Below are 12,814 nucleotides of genomic sequence, written 5' to 3' on the forward strand. Positions count from 1 at the left end.
ACACTGCAGAGATTTAGGGCTGTAGACATTAACTGTTATCCCTCTCGCTTTACCTCCCTTGCACATATTGATCACTAATTGAACCAACAATTTAAAATGTGGATTCCTCACTCCATAAGACATGCTTCTTGTGTAATTTGACGCACCTCAGCCTTTCCTCCCTGTTTCTCATCATTAACAATGGCTACTTGCCTGCCAGCCTTCCACTGAGAGCATTTTTCATTGATCAACTGAAGGGCCAGATGCATCTTTCAGGTCCTGTGTCAGGTCTTTCCTGACGTTTTATGTGTTTCATGAGGACATGATTTTCTGATCCAGTATTTTAGACCTGACACTTCTTCTTTTGCCCCACACTTGTCCAGTATTGTGAGACTTATTTAATAGCGTGCTGAACACCGTGTAAAACGTTTTCAGCTAAGAGCCCTTAGAGAATCTCATTTCTGGTGCAAAAACATTATTTTATGTCTGTCAAACTGTGTTATCTATTGCATTTTTTGTAGATTCAGCTAAAGCAATGAGAACATATCATGTGTTATGATACAGGCTGCTAGTGATAAAGAGCCAAAAGATACCATTTAAAATTGTTTTTTTTTGATAAGTGTGCTAAGTTATGCGCAGACAGAACTCCAGTCCATTCTTTGAGTAAGTTTATTTTAATGCTTGAATGATTCATAGATCAGCATTAAGTGACAAAACAAAACAAAACAAAACCTTTGAAAATGGCCAGCTACAAGCACTGGACTGAAACTGACAAGCCTGGAGAGCTACTGCTCAGGACCACTTTAAAATATAAAATATAAGATGCAAAAAAGAAAAAAGAAAGAAATAAAAACAGATTTGCAATCCACACCAAAAACACTAGTGCACCCTTGGGAGCATTTACTGATCACCGACACTCTGGGAGGTTTCTATACTGCAAGAAATATGTTTTAGATTTTTGGCAGCAGTCACATTGGTGGTGTGTTTGGGAGGAAATGTCAATAAAAACCTTCATGGGGAAAACCTTCACGAAGAACTGTCTGGAGGGTTAATATAAGCTGGGATTAATGCACCAAGCTTGACATGTTCTGGATCAGATAACACATTGAAACCACACAGCGTGCACAATTATTGGCGCACTTTGACTTTGTCATTATTTCTATATGCCTATTTTCCAGCTCTGCATCAGATGAATGATAATGATGATGAGGCCTAAAGTGATCCACACCTTGTATTAAGTTGCAGGATTACCTCAGCTACGCTGGAGCACAACCACCTCTGAGTAAGAGTTCTCTGTGCTGTGTTGTAGGGTTCTCTGGTCAAGCCTTGCTCTTGCACTGAAAGTCGTTGTTGTTGACTGGCACTGTATAAATACAACTGAACTGAATCAAAATACATAAAGACACGGGCTGCTGTTACTGCACATCATTACGCATGCATCAAAGTAGTTCACTGTGTATTGTCACTAAGCCAGCACACCTCTCTGAAGAGCATTTGGGAGTCTGCAGTTGCTGTCTTAGTGAAAGTTGACTCTGAGATGAAGAAACGGACACTCCACGATTCAAAGGCTTATGACAGTTATTGAAATGAAAAATTGCTAGGATGGTGGATGCTCATATTATACACGGCCAAAGTTTCAAATAATGAGGTGGGTGTATCCTCTATGAGCCAAAAGCTGGGGCTTCATAGGGATCTAAACATTCTTTTCAGTCATTTTTTTCTACTCTTGGCTCCATTAATGTGGTCATCTAAAGCACTCAGCTCTGGCTGTGAGCACAAGCCACTTTCTTTTCTTCTCTGTGGAAGGAACAGCCATTGAAGACAAAGTTGGTTTAAAGTGATGGGGATTGCATTCTGGTTTTTTTTTTTTTATTTACCTTTTACACAGCAACCCAACTTTTCTGGAATTGGTTTGTAATTGTACACATTTCTATTTCTATAGAGAAAAAAAACCCTCCTTGCAATGCATTTGCTCAACAACAAAGTTGTGACAGCAGTTTTTTTTTTATTTCACATCTTCTTTACATTAAAAAAAAAAATCCCCAAATGTCATACATTTTCCATCACAACAATCTGAAAGCCTGAATGATGTGGCATGAAAAGGACACTTGAGGACCACTCAGGTTATACAAAGAAAATGAGCAAACGTTTCCAGTAACTCTGTCAGTGTTTGACAGGTGATATTTAGGATGCACAGCAGAGAAAAGGCCTCTAAGGACCAGAGATGTCACTGAAATAAATTAAGAGGATGTTGCAGACGACTGCTTTAAGAACTGTTTGGCTTGGGCTGTATGAGGGAACCGACCGAGAGGACATTGGCTGCTGCGGTGGAGCCCTCTGTTAGCTGATGGGTCAGGTAAACACCAAAGGTCACCTAAAAAAAAATAAAAAAAAAATCACAAAATAGCAGAGCGTTTGAGTTGCCACACACACACACAAACAAACACACAACCACACAAAGCATCTACATGAAGGTGCAGTAATTGCTTTTGACTGACCTTCCCGCTGCGGTAAGCAGATAGAGACATTAGCGGCTCTTTTGTTTTGCTTCCTGTGTCTTGGTCAATTCCAACCATGTGACATCTTACACAATGTCCTGCAACCTTCAGGTTAATCACAGAGGGAGCATATTCATTTTGGACAAATCCGCAGTTGAAGATTTCATCATTTATCTCAAAGTGTCAGCTCACCATGAATTGAGTACTGCCAATAACCAAGTGTGACCAATTATCCTCCTCAAACGGTTCGACACCAGCGATGACTAAATTGGCCCGGAAGCGGCTAATGACACTCTGTGTGTCAAGGAGCTGATCGCCCTCAGAATCGTCCTGCCTGAGAAGGCAAATGGGGAAATTGCATGTTAGTTTGCCTTGCTGTGTAAATGACCCACTGTGATGCAAATGTACAGACATCGACGCATCCTGAATATTTCACTGGAGCCATGTGTATTTTGAATAACATGCCATGTGTTCAAACCTGCTGCTCATTAGGTTCTGAATGAGCTCCACGCTGGCACGGCTGATCATGAGATACTGAGCTTCATTTACCAGGGAGAGCGATGTGGAGGTGGCAGCTAGAAGGGAACAACTTCATATTAGCACAGTGAGCTGAGGAAAACATTTTCATTAACACTGTCGTTTTAAAAAGTCTGGTAATTGAGGTTTTACTGAAATACAGCATTTGGAAAATGTAAGTGAATCTTGGCACACATCCAAATGCGCACTCACAATTCAACACACAAAATGTTTTGTTGGGTTACACGGATGAAATCTTCTATCACTGTGTCCTTGAAATATTCTTAAAAAAAATATCAGAGAATGTACAAGGAAGTGACAGCTGCAGAAACTGTAGCAGAGAAAGAGCAGCCACAAAAAATGAGATGGTTATACCACAATAAATACATTTTTGTTTTTTAAATTAAAAGGAAATAATTATTGATTAGATATTATGACAGAAGTTGTCTAGTAAATAAAACTTGTCAAGAAATATTATACTGAAGCAAGAGTTAGTTTTTCCAGATTGCAGAATTGCTCTCTGAGTGTTTATTTGTCAAATTGCCAGTTATGGCCTAACAAATATTAAAGATTCGAGTGAAATTTCACTTGATATGAGGAAATTTACTCAGGCTGTGAAAACAGTTGCAACAAGTTTCTTAGTGCTCTACAGAAAATGGACAATAACCTGAGATCATAACATCCCTAAAGACGTAATCAGCAGTGGTACTGTACACTGGATTAGTGCATAAACTGATGGATTCAGCCATTGTTTTCTTAACTCCGTGCTTTATAAATGCTGTTATTGATTTTTTTTTTTTTTTAAATCAGTTGACTATGGTTAGCAAGCTCATTTAGCAAGCTCCATAAACTACAGTGGTGGAAAACACAAATGCACTTTGTTTTATGCACATGCAATTTTTTTGGATAGTCTGCACTATACAGTATAGCATATATACATATTAGGGGTGCAACGATACTCGTATCGATATTGAACCGTTCGATACAGTGCTTTCGGTTCGGTATGCATATGTATGAACAATACAAAATTTGTAATTTATTTTATCAACTTTCCTTCTGACGATGCTGTCTGTGTTGAGCGCTCAGTAAATCTGCGTTCGACTACTCAGCCTAGGCTGCACTGTCGAGCGCAGATCCACTGAGCGCTCAACACAGACAGCATCATCAGAAGGACGAGCGCAGGGCAAGCTAGCGAGACAGAAGTTAAGCTCTCCTTGCAACATGGCAAATTGAACCTTCCCCACCCTCATTCAGATGTGGCGTTTGGAATTATTTTGGTTTTCATGTGACATATGACCCTGAAGGTAAGCGCATCATGGACTAAAGTAAAACAGTATGTTGGATGTGCCACGCAATGCTCAATTACATGGGTGGGAACTAGTGTGTTAGCGAGCAGTTAGCTCGTTAACGTGTTAGCCGTCTAGCCCCACGCAGGGGTAGCTCGATAACGGAGCACTAGTGGGAACACAACGAATATGACTGCACATTTACATCATCCTAGTGCAAAGACAAGTGGAAGCAGACAAAAACAACAAGCATGCATGTTACAAACTTTACCCGAGTCATTTAGACAGCCGTTAGCACATGATTCTCCTTATGGGGACCTGATATGTTTAATATTGTGGCGAGCTCAGACAAGGAGGAGAGGGAGGTGTCGTTTGGTCTTGCTTCCCGTGAGCTAGCCAGGGAGCACAGCCGTTTATTGACATCTGCAGAAGAACACTGCCGCTAGCTAACTCCTCAGCGTGGCAACCGCACAGCAACAACAACACACAGAGCGCCCTCTGACCCCGGAAGGACACACCGTCGCAGCGAGAAGGCGTCACCCATCACTATGGCAACATAAACAAAACATAACTGTACAAACAGAACCCCGAACAGCCCTGACCCGCTACATAGCCCCCGCCTAAGGGGTCAGTCGTCCCCGACGACCCCATTGCCCCACACAAAGTCCTGCAAATGTCCAGGTGCCTTCTTTTGGCGCACCGCCGGTCACGACAGGCGGGGGAAAAGTCACTCGGGTCAGAACATGGGGTGCCACCATCATCCCACTTCTGACACCAATGTGGCGAGCTCAGACAACGAGGAGACGGAGGTGTTGTTTGGTCTTGCTTCCCGTGAGCTAGCCAGGGAGCACAGCCGTTTATTGACATCTGCAGAAGAACACTGCCGCTAGCTAACTGCTCAGCGCGGCAACCGCACAGCCACAACAACAACACACAGGGCGCCCTCTGACCCCGGAAGGACACACCGTCGCAGCGAGAGGGCGTCACCCGTCACTATGGCAACATAAACAAAACATAACTGTACAAACAGAACCCCGAACAGCCCTGACCCGCTACAATATGCTGCTGAGAATATAGCCCAGAAGAAGCGTATAGTATAGCTTTTATTTTGGAAAGAGCCATTTCTCTGTAATAAACTCTCTTTTCCAAAGATGAGTGACTCCTCAATCAGATACAGGTGTTACCGCGCCAGAACCGCGGCCCCGAACCGTAGTAAGGAAACCTCTGGCAGTTACTTGAAGGTTCCGTAACTGACTCGTAGCCGGCAACAGCTTACTATACAGGTCAACTCCGCTAGCAAAAAGATCGAAGGAGGCGTAGGAAACTGCTTCACCGAACTTTATTTCTTCTCTAAGGCACGAACACAGCGTACAGTGGGCTGAAACAGTTTACTCACAGCGAGCATCGCCGACACAACTCTGGCTGTCGAGGGAGTTATTATATTCCTTTTATTTATTTTCTTTCCGTCTCTTCTGTAGCTAACCGTTACTTTTTCCCCTTCTCCGCTCTCTCTCTTCACACACACACACACCAGGCAGTCCCGCTACACACATCCCGAATACATTTCCCATCAGGCTTCAACCTTAAAGGGCCATGCCTGTAACACAGGGCTTGCAAAATCGGGCTAGCGATTTTTCCAGTCGGGCTACCAAAATCTATCTCTGCCCTGCCCTTCGGGCTATTGTAGGAAGGAAAAATATATGTCAATGCTTTTGCATTCTTTCGGAAATGTAGCTGGGTAATTATGTCATTGGCATCGGTGAGCCACTGTCAATATGTGACATATTGAAATCGCGTTTGAATTTGCGCTTGTTTTTTGCTTTCACTTTGCAAATATCCAGGTGCCTTCTTTTGGCGCACCGCCGGTCACGACAGGCGGGGGAAAAGTCACTCGGGTCAGAACATGGGGTGCCACCATCATCCCACTTCTGACATCAATGTGGCGAGCTCAGACAACGAGGAGACGGAGGTGTTGTTTGGTCTTGCTTCCCGTGAGCTAGCCAGGGAGCACAGCCGTTTATTGACATCTGCAGAAGAACACTGCCGCTAGCTAACTGCTCAGCGCGGCAACCGCACAGCAACAACAACAACAACACACAGGGCGCCCTCTGACCCCGGAAGGACACACCGTCGCAGCAAGAGGGTGTCACCCGTCACTATGGCAACATAAACAAAACATAACTGTACAAACAGAACCCCGAACAGCCCTGACCCGCTACAATATGCTGCTGAGAATATAGCCCAGAAGAAGCGTATAGTATAGCTTTTATTTTGGAAAGAGCCATTTCTCTGTAATAAACTCTCTTTTCCAAAGATGAGTGATTCCTCAATCAGATATATTTATTTTTTAAATTATTTTTGTTTCAGCAACATTAAATTTAAAAACTGTACTTTTGAGTTAAAATATATATTTATAATTTTAATAAATGACAAATTAAAAAGGCATGAACATTTTTTTTGTATCGAAAAAATATCGAACCGTGACACCAAAGTATCGAACCGAACCGTGAATTTTGTGTATCGTTGCACCCCTAATATACACATATACATATATACACATATATATATACACATATACACACACACACACATATACATATACACACACACACACACACACACACACACACACACACACACACACACACACACACACACACACAGTGTAGTTGTCATATAGTTGTACTGTTGTTATTAAGTGAGATGTGACCATAGAGATCAAAATTATGTTCTGCAGCTTTTATGTGTATAAATTTGGGCTTTTTAACATTGCAGTCTACAGGGTTTTACTCACTTTTGGAGTAAGCCTCAAGGCCACTCTGGGAACGGCAGCTTTTTTTCCTTATGTGCTTACATCCCTTGGCCTTGTTGCTTAGCTTGGATACAAATAAAAAAGTTCCAAAGATGTGGAGTGTGGGAAATGAAGATGTCAGAAATGTATATTAAACGCCAGGATAATCTGGAGACTCGCAAAAGGCAGATTTCAAAACAAAGAACGATCGGCATCTGCACAGGCGAGGCTGAGATGTCCTAATTTGCTGTAGCTCAAAAGACACAGCAGTACAATGGCACCGACTTCACATGGCTCCTCTCATCATACTCTTTCAAAGTGGTACGATAAGAAGAACTGTGGTGTCTGGATTTGTGTGCATTCCTCTTCAAGGAGCATAAGTCAGGCCAGTGGTAGCAGCCACAAGTCCATTTGTTCATAACAAAGTGGGAGTGACTCTGAGGTCTGCACAGAGCCTCAAGTTCACCATCTGATGGGGAAATTTAAGTCATGCAGACCCAAGCTGACCGTTGTATACATGCAAAAGTATAAGTAAGTATTTCCTGGTATAATCCTAGCCTTAGATTCTCCCTGGATGCTAAATGTCCAGAGCTTTCAAATCCCTCATCTCCAGTTTGTAGCACAGGCTTGCCATTAAAATCCTGGCTCTCCATACTCAGATTAAGTTCACTTTTATGAAGTCATATTAACTATAACAACTGAACTTGATGCACTTTATGCATTTATTTATTGTGTTTTGCTTGCCTTTATATTAACGCTGACATGGGACAGTACTACAATTTCATTGAACTATTGTACAAAATTTAAGTACACAGTTTTAAGCCACTGAGTTGTGACATTTAACTCATTAATCAGGTATGCACTACTTTTAGATAAGCACTTTAAATATACATATCTTGTGTTTACAATGGAACAGCCAATCAGAAAAACGTTGGCTTAAGGCTGGGAGAGTGAATTAGCTAAAATGGCTTGTGTCAGAGTGGCGCACACAAGCTAGGAATAAGATAAATAAGGATTGTTTTGAACTGTGAGTCATCCAAAGCTACTCCAGTGGAGCCCAAAAAGAAAATATAGAGGATGAAATGAACATATTGGGGCATGTTTTCTGCTCCCTTATTAATAATTTTCACACATTGCAAAGTGCAAAAGGAATCAGGTGTGAATGTTTGCTCAGTAGGTGTGATTTTTTAAAATCAAATCGCATGTTCCAGTCTAAATGAGGGATTCACATCCTTGGCTGAGAATCCCTGGCATACGCAGCATTTTCACAGTCTTTCGGATTACAATCTGACGCTCTTAAGCAGTGTTACAGAAAAAGATGTTGCCAGCATTACTGAATGCAAGGTCACACTGCTCGTGTACTGTATTCCACATAAATCTGGAGTAAACAGAGAAAGGCGAGGCAAAACAGGTGAAACGCTTGTACTGGTACCTTCACTCGGCCTTTTCTTCATTTCTCGGGTGAAATCAGGCCTTTGTTTTATCAGGCGGCACGGCTGTCCAAGGAAGTCTGAAAGCCATGATGCAGCCTCATCCCCACAGTCGACAGTCTCCACCCTTGGGGAAGGAGGAAGATTATATTCAGGAGACCCCCGGGGGAAATCTACAGAGTTTTGATGCTGCTTACTATTTGCTGTGACATCTAATCGGAGAATCACTGGGTGAATGGCTTTTTTTTTAAGCTTGTGACTCGTCATGTGGGGATCTGTCAGAGGAGATTAATATCATCCAGTGCTCTATTGTTTGTTTTCCCCTAAAAATGGTAAGCAGCAGGAATTTCATAAGAAGCTGGGAGAGGAGGGCCTTATAATGCCATCCGCAAAGAAGGGGTAGCATAAAGAACGACACAGGTAGGGAGAGCGTTGACACGAGAGAAAAACAAAGAACAAATGACATGTGTCACAATATTTCCTGCAGGTCATGCTTTTCGGATGTCTCAAACGCTGCCAGCTCACCTGTCACCACAAACTTTACTGTGACACACCCTCGTGTGCGAATGATTGTTGTTTTCCAGGGGAACAGAAATGGTATCCATCCCTGTAGGGCGATTGAAGAAAAAGCAAAACAAAAATCCTCGTTGAAGTTTACGGCACAAAAATCGGACTAACTGAAATTTAGACATATATTTTAAAAATGTATTCCCAGTGAGCCATGGACTGAGTGTCTGACCTGGTGCCTGCAGGAGCAATTTGTTGGAGCGAATGTGGACTTGCGGGCGAATGAGACACAAACGTGGCTCCCTCTTCTGACTCAGGCAAACGCCGTTTCCATTTACCACCATCCAGCCTCTGTCATACAGTAAACCCAGCGGGCCCACCGGCCAGTCGTGGACCTGCATGAAGAGCAGAGTCAAATCAAAACAGGTAGAGTGGAAGAAGGGGGAGGAGAGAAAAAGGTTAGAAAAGAAAGACGAGAGATAAGGCTGGGCTGTTCTCAAACCTCATACGCTCCACAAGATTTGATAGGATAGATGTATATGTTGGTCAGAGTATAAGCCACCCCATGGCTGTTTGAGTCTCTCAGTTGAAATCCCTTCAGTGATGCTTCTGTGGGCTTCTTTTCATCTCCTTTATATACTTCTCCATTAGTAATTTTGATTGAAGGAGATTCATTGGAGTCCTCTGACGCTGCAGCAGCTCTTTTTAACTCCTGTAGCCTCTCTTGGTCTACTCTGACGGGTTTCTCTACGAAGCACTCCGCCACAAAGTTCAGGAACTTTTGACAGTCTTCAAATGTTGACATGTAGCCGAAGGACACTCGAACAGATCCGGTCGGCTGGCCATCCACTATGTCGATGTTGTCTCCACAGACGTGGCCGGCCTTGAAGAGAAAAAGAGAGAGAGAGAGACGTTTCATTCTACCTACGCATGCCCTTAACCGACTTTGACAATTTTCTCTTTCTTTCATCTCTCACCTGCAGGTTCCTCTTCACCCGCTGACTGGTGATCCCGAGGAAGGACTGACATGCCCCCGTGTTGCAGAAGCAACCCGTGCGCACGTGAATATTGTACAGGTTGGCCATTCTGTCGACCTGTGAGTGACAGAAATTATTTCACCTCCTTTACATAAACACACAATTATTAGACTGTTATGAAATAGAAGTAAATTCTGTTTTCCACATGCACCTGTGAATAGCCAATTATCTGTCCATTTGAATCCATTAGGTTGAAGTTCAGGACTGCGCCCTGTGTGATTGGACTGTCAAACTGGCCTTCGGTGTATATGTGAGCCACTGGTCTCCCGTTGCCATGGCAAAGACTTGACAGCAGCATGTAAGTGTATCGTGCCAGGCCGAACGTGTGCTGCTGGATGTTGTGCATGCCCCCTGAAGGGAAAAAGAAATAAACGAAGGTTGAGGGTTGTTGTTTTTAACCTGAGGCAGATTATAAACAACCCGCATACGCATCATGATTTCGCTATTAAACAGATTGAATGAATCGCCATGCTCTGGCAACAGTACCTGTGATTCTGTAAAGAGCTTCAAATGTGTGATTTAAGCCAATGATGTCCAAGAAGGACACAGTGCCATCTTCAAATCTTTATCGGGGAGAGAGAAAACATTGCGTTTTGAATACAGATGCTCACAACAGTGAGTTCTCAGAGACTATCTGGCCTTCGATGGGCTGTAAGAATGTTTTACCTGTCAGAAATATTTGCTGCCTGCACATAATAATCTTCTCCGGAAAGGTAAGCTGCTGCTGTGCCTCCTCCAAAATAAGTCTTTTTTAGTATGTCTGCTGCGTCGTTACGGACAAGAAGCGCCCCCAGACCTGTGGGGAAGCCAAATATCTTGTAGAAAGAGATAGGAATGAAATCAGCAGGGCAGTCCTGTAGGCTTAGAGGCGAACAACTGACATAAGAGGCTGCATCGAGCAACACAAACCAGCGGCCTTGGTGGGCGCACGCTGGGTAAAGGCGTCTCGCCTGGATGCCTTTCACATGGCTAAGGGGATACTTCCTCCCTGAGAAGTTGCTCTGTGCTGGGTAGCAGAAGAGGTGCGGTGTCTGGCAAATAACATCTTCAACTTGAGCTTCATCCTTTGCTCTGTTTTCCAATTCCTGCGGGGAGACGGGCTGGGTAACCACCCCCCGGCTAGAAGTCAGTCCTCTCATGCCAACTACAGAGGTATGGCTGTCAGTGAGGTAGCAGAAGTGACTCCCTGCTTGGCTCTCTGTGTGCGACCTCCAGGGAAAGCTCTCAGCCACTAATTTAAGAGCGGCTGTACAACCAGAAGTGAAAATCACAGAGTACTCCTCAGGGGTGGTGTTAAAATGCTGCAATACCCTGTAAGAAAATGTTTTCACTAATTTATTCCAGCAAAGTACCAACTGAAGGAGTTGCTGGCCCATTATTAAGGCTTTTGAGAGCATGCACAGACTTTACCTGTATCTGACCCAGTCCACCGTGTCATGTGTGAGTCTGCTGCTGGGGTTGTGGCTGTGGGGGTTTCCTATTGGGGGGAAAAACAAAAAGGAGATGCTTTTAAATTTCATGGCTCAAGGAAAAATAACCACATAGCAGTAACACTTGGTGGGATTTTATGTGACTTGTCTCACCGTACAGATTGCTTGTAATGTCCCGGCAGTAGTCCCTAAGCACAGACTCGGGATACAAAGTAGCTGCTGCATGATCCAGGTATGTTATCCCTGTTTACAACAGAGAAGCAACGGTTTACAGCCAGCGGTTCCGTCACTACAGCTGCTGCTCAGGACTGAGCACAATCATTACCTTTAATCCGCGTGAACTCCTGCTCGATCACGTCTCTGAAGTTTTCTCCATAACCGTAGCGCCCCGAGACCTGCTGAAAAGTTTCAAAAGTGCAAAGTTGGTGAAAAGCCATTATGACAATTGTTCCGCCGAACAAAGGTAACACAAAACACAGCGGGACTGCTCCTGCTTCAGATATTTCAAACGCAGTCCTTATCACTGCGTAGGTTACTGATCGACTCTGCTAGAGTGTAAAGTCCGGCGGACAGCAGCTGAGCTTTTGTAGTCCTCGTCCATTTGTAGTCCCTGTGCGTAAGACCGGCCGACCCAGCAGATGTTGGTGTTACTTTACCTCGGTGTAATGACTATTTATTTATTTACTGCTAGGAAGACGGAAGACGGAAGAGAGCACCAAAACATGCTGCTCCTTGGACCAATCAAAACTGTTGTAGCTGCACTGCGGTCACGTGGAAAAAAAAACTCTCAACCTTCGCTTTTGGCCAATTTTTGTAGAAGAGCATCAGATAAACGGTTGGCAATCTTAAAAATGTTTAGCTTAGAGAAAAAAAGTCCTTAAAAATGTACACTGGTTTTTAATATAGGTTAGTTGAATCTTGTAAGCTTATTGGGAGGCCAGGTATTCTTTGTGAATGTGATTAACGATAAGTGAGAGTCATGCAGTTTTAAGTCTATCTACCTTAAAAAATGTTCTTTTATATTGTGTAATTTTATGTGTTTTTACTGTAAAACAGATGGTGCTGTGGGATATAAAACCAAAAGTTGGGACACAGTATATTTCCTTACATCAACATTTCTTAATTATCAGATGAAATATATATTTTTAACACATTCCAAAGGGGGCGCTGGCTGTAGAAATACATGCATTATGCACGTACATGTGTTTCTGGCAGCTGATGAGAGATCTGCACTGACACATAATCTATAGCTGTCATTTTCATATATGGGGCATCCATCAGATTTTTGAGTGCGTTGTGTCCGCCCAGCAGACATGAAAGGTTCACAGGTGCTAAGCACA

General features: G+C 43.3%; 1 protein-coding gene across 1 annotated transcript; it reads right to left on the bottom strand.

Moving 5' to 3' along the window:
• Positions 1–670: 670 nt before the first annotated feature.
• mocos (molybdenum cofactor sulfurase) lies at positions 671–12,216 on the bottom strand. The gene is made up of 15 exons (XM_085297499.1): positions 11,800–12,216; positions 11,628–11,717; positions 11,455–11,521; positions 10,711–11,355; positions 10,531–10,607; positions 10,196–10,395; positions 9,985–10,101; positions 9,510–9,890; positions 9,240–9,402; positions 9,026–9,107; positions 8,503–8,627; positions 2,956–3,052; positions 2,670–2,811; positions 2,478–2,582; positions 671–2,353 (listed from the first exon to the last, which is right to left on the bottom strand). The coding sequence occupies exons 1-15, from the start codon at positions 11,909–11,911 to the stop codon at positions 2,246–2,248; spliced, it is 2,511 nt and encodes an 836-aa protein (XP_085153625.1). The 5' UTR covers positions 11,912–12,216; the 3' UTR covers positions 671–2,245.
• Between the last annotated feature and the right edge of the window lie 598 nt (positions 12,217–12,814).

Source organism: Mchenga conophoros, linkage group LG13 (genome assembly GCF_057382185.1).
Source record: "Mchenga conophoros isolate Kocher_MC1m ecotype Shallow Benthic linkage group LG13, M_conophoros_male_GT1.1, whole genome shotgun sequence".
Classification (NCBI taxonomy): Eukaryota; Metazoa; Chordata; class Actinopteri; order Cichliformes; family Cichlidae; genus Mchenga; species Mchenga conophoros.

Bases quoted from the DNA above. Each gene is read 5' to 3' on its own strand.
- mocos (XM_085297499.1), bottom strand. From the start codon at position 11,911: ATGGCTTTTCACCAACTTTGCACTTTTGAAACTTTTCAGCAGGTCTCG. The intron at 10,608-10,710 runs GTAAAACATTCT...TCCCCGATAAAG, and splicing joins GCAGCAAATATTTCTGACAG to ATTTGAAGATGGCACTGTGT. The intron at 9,403-9,509 runs GTTTGAGAACAG...CTCTTCATGCAG, and splicing joins AATCTTGTGGAGCGTATGAG to GTCCACGACTGGCCGGTGGG.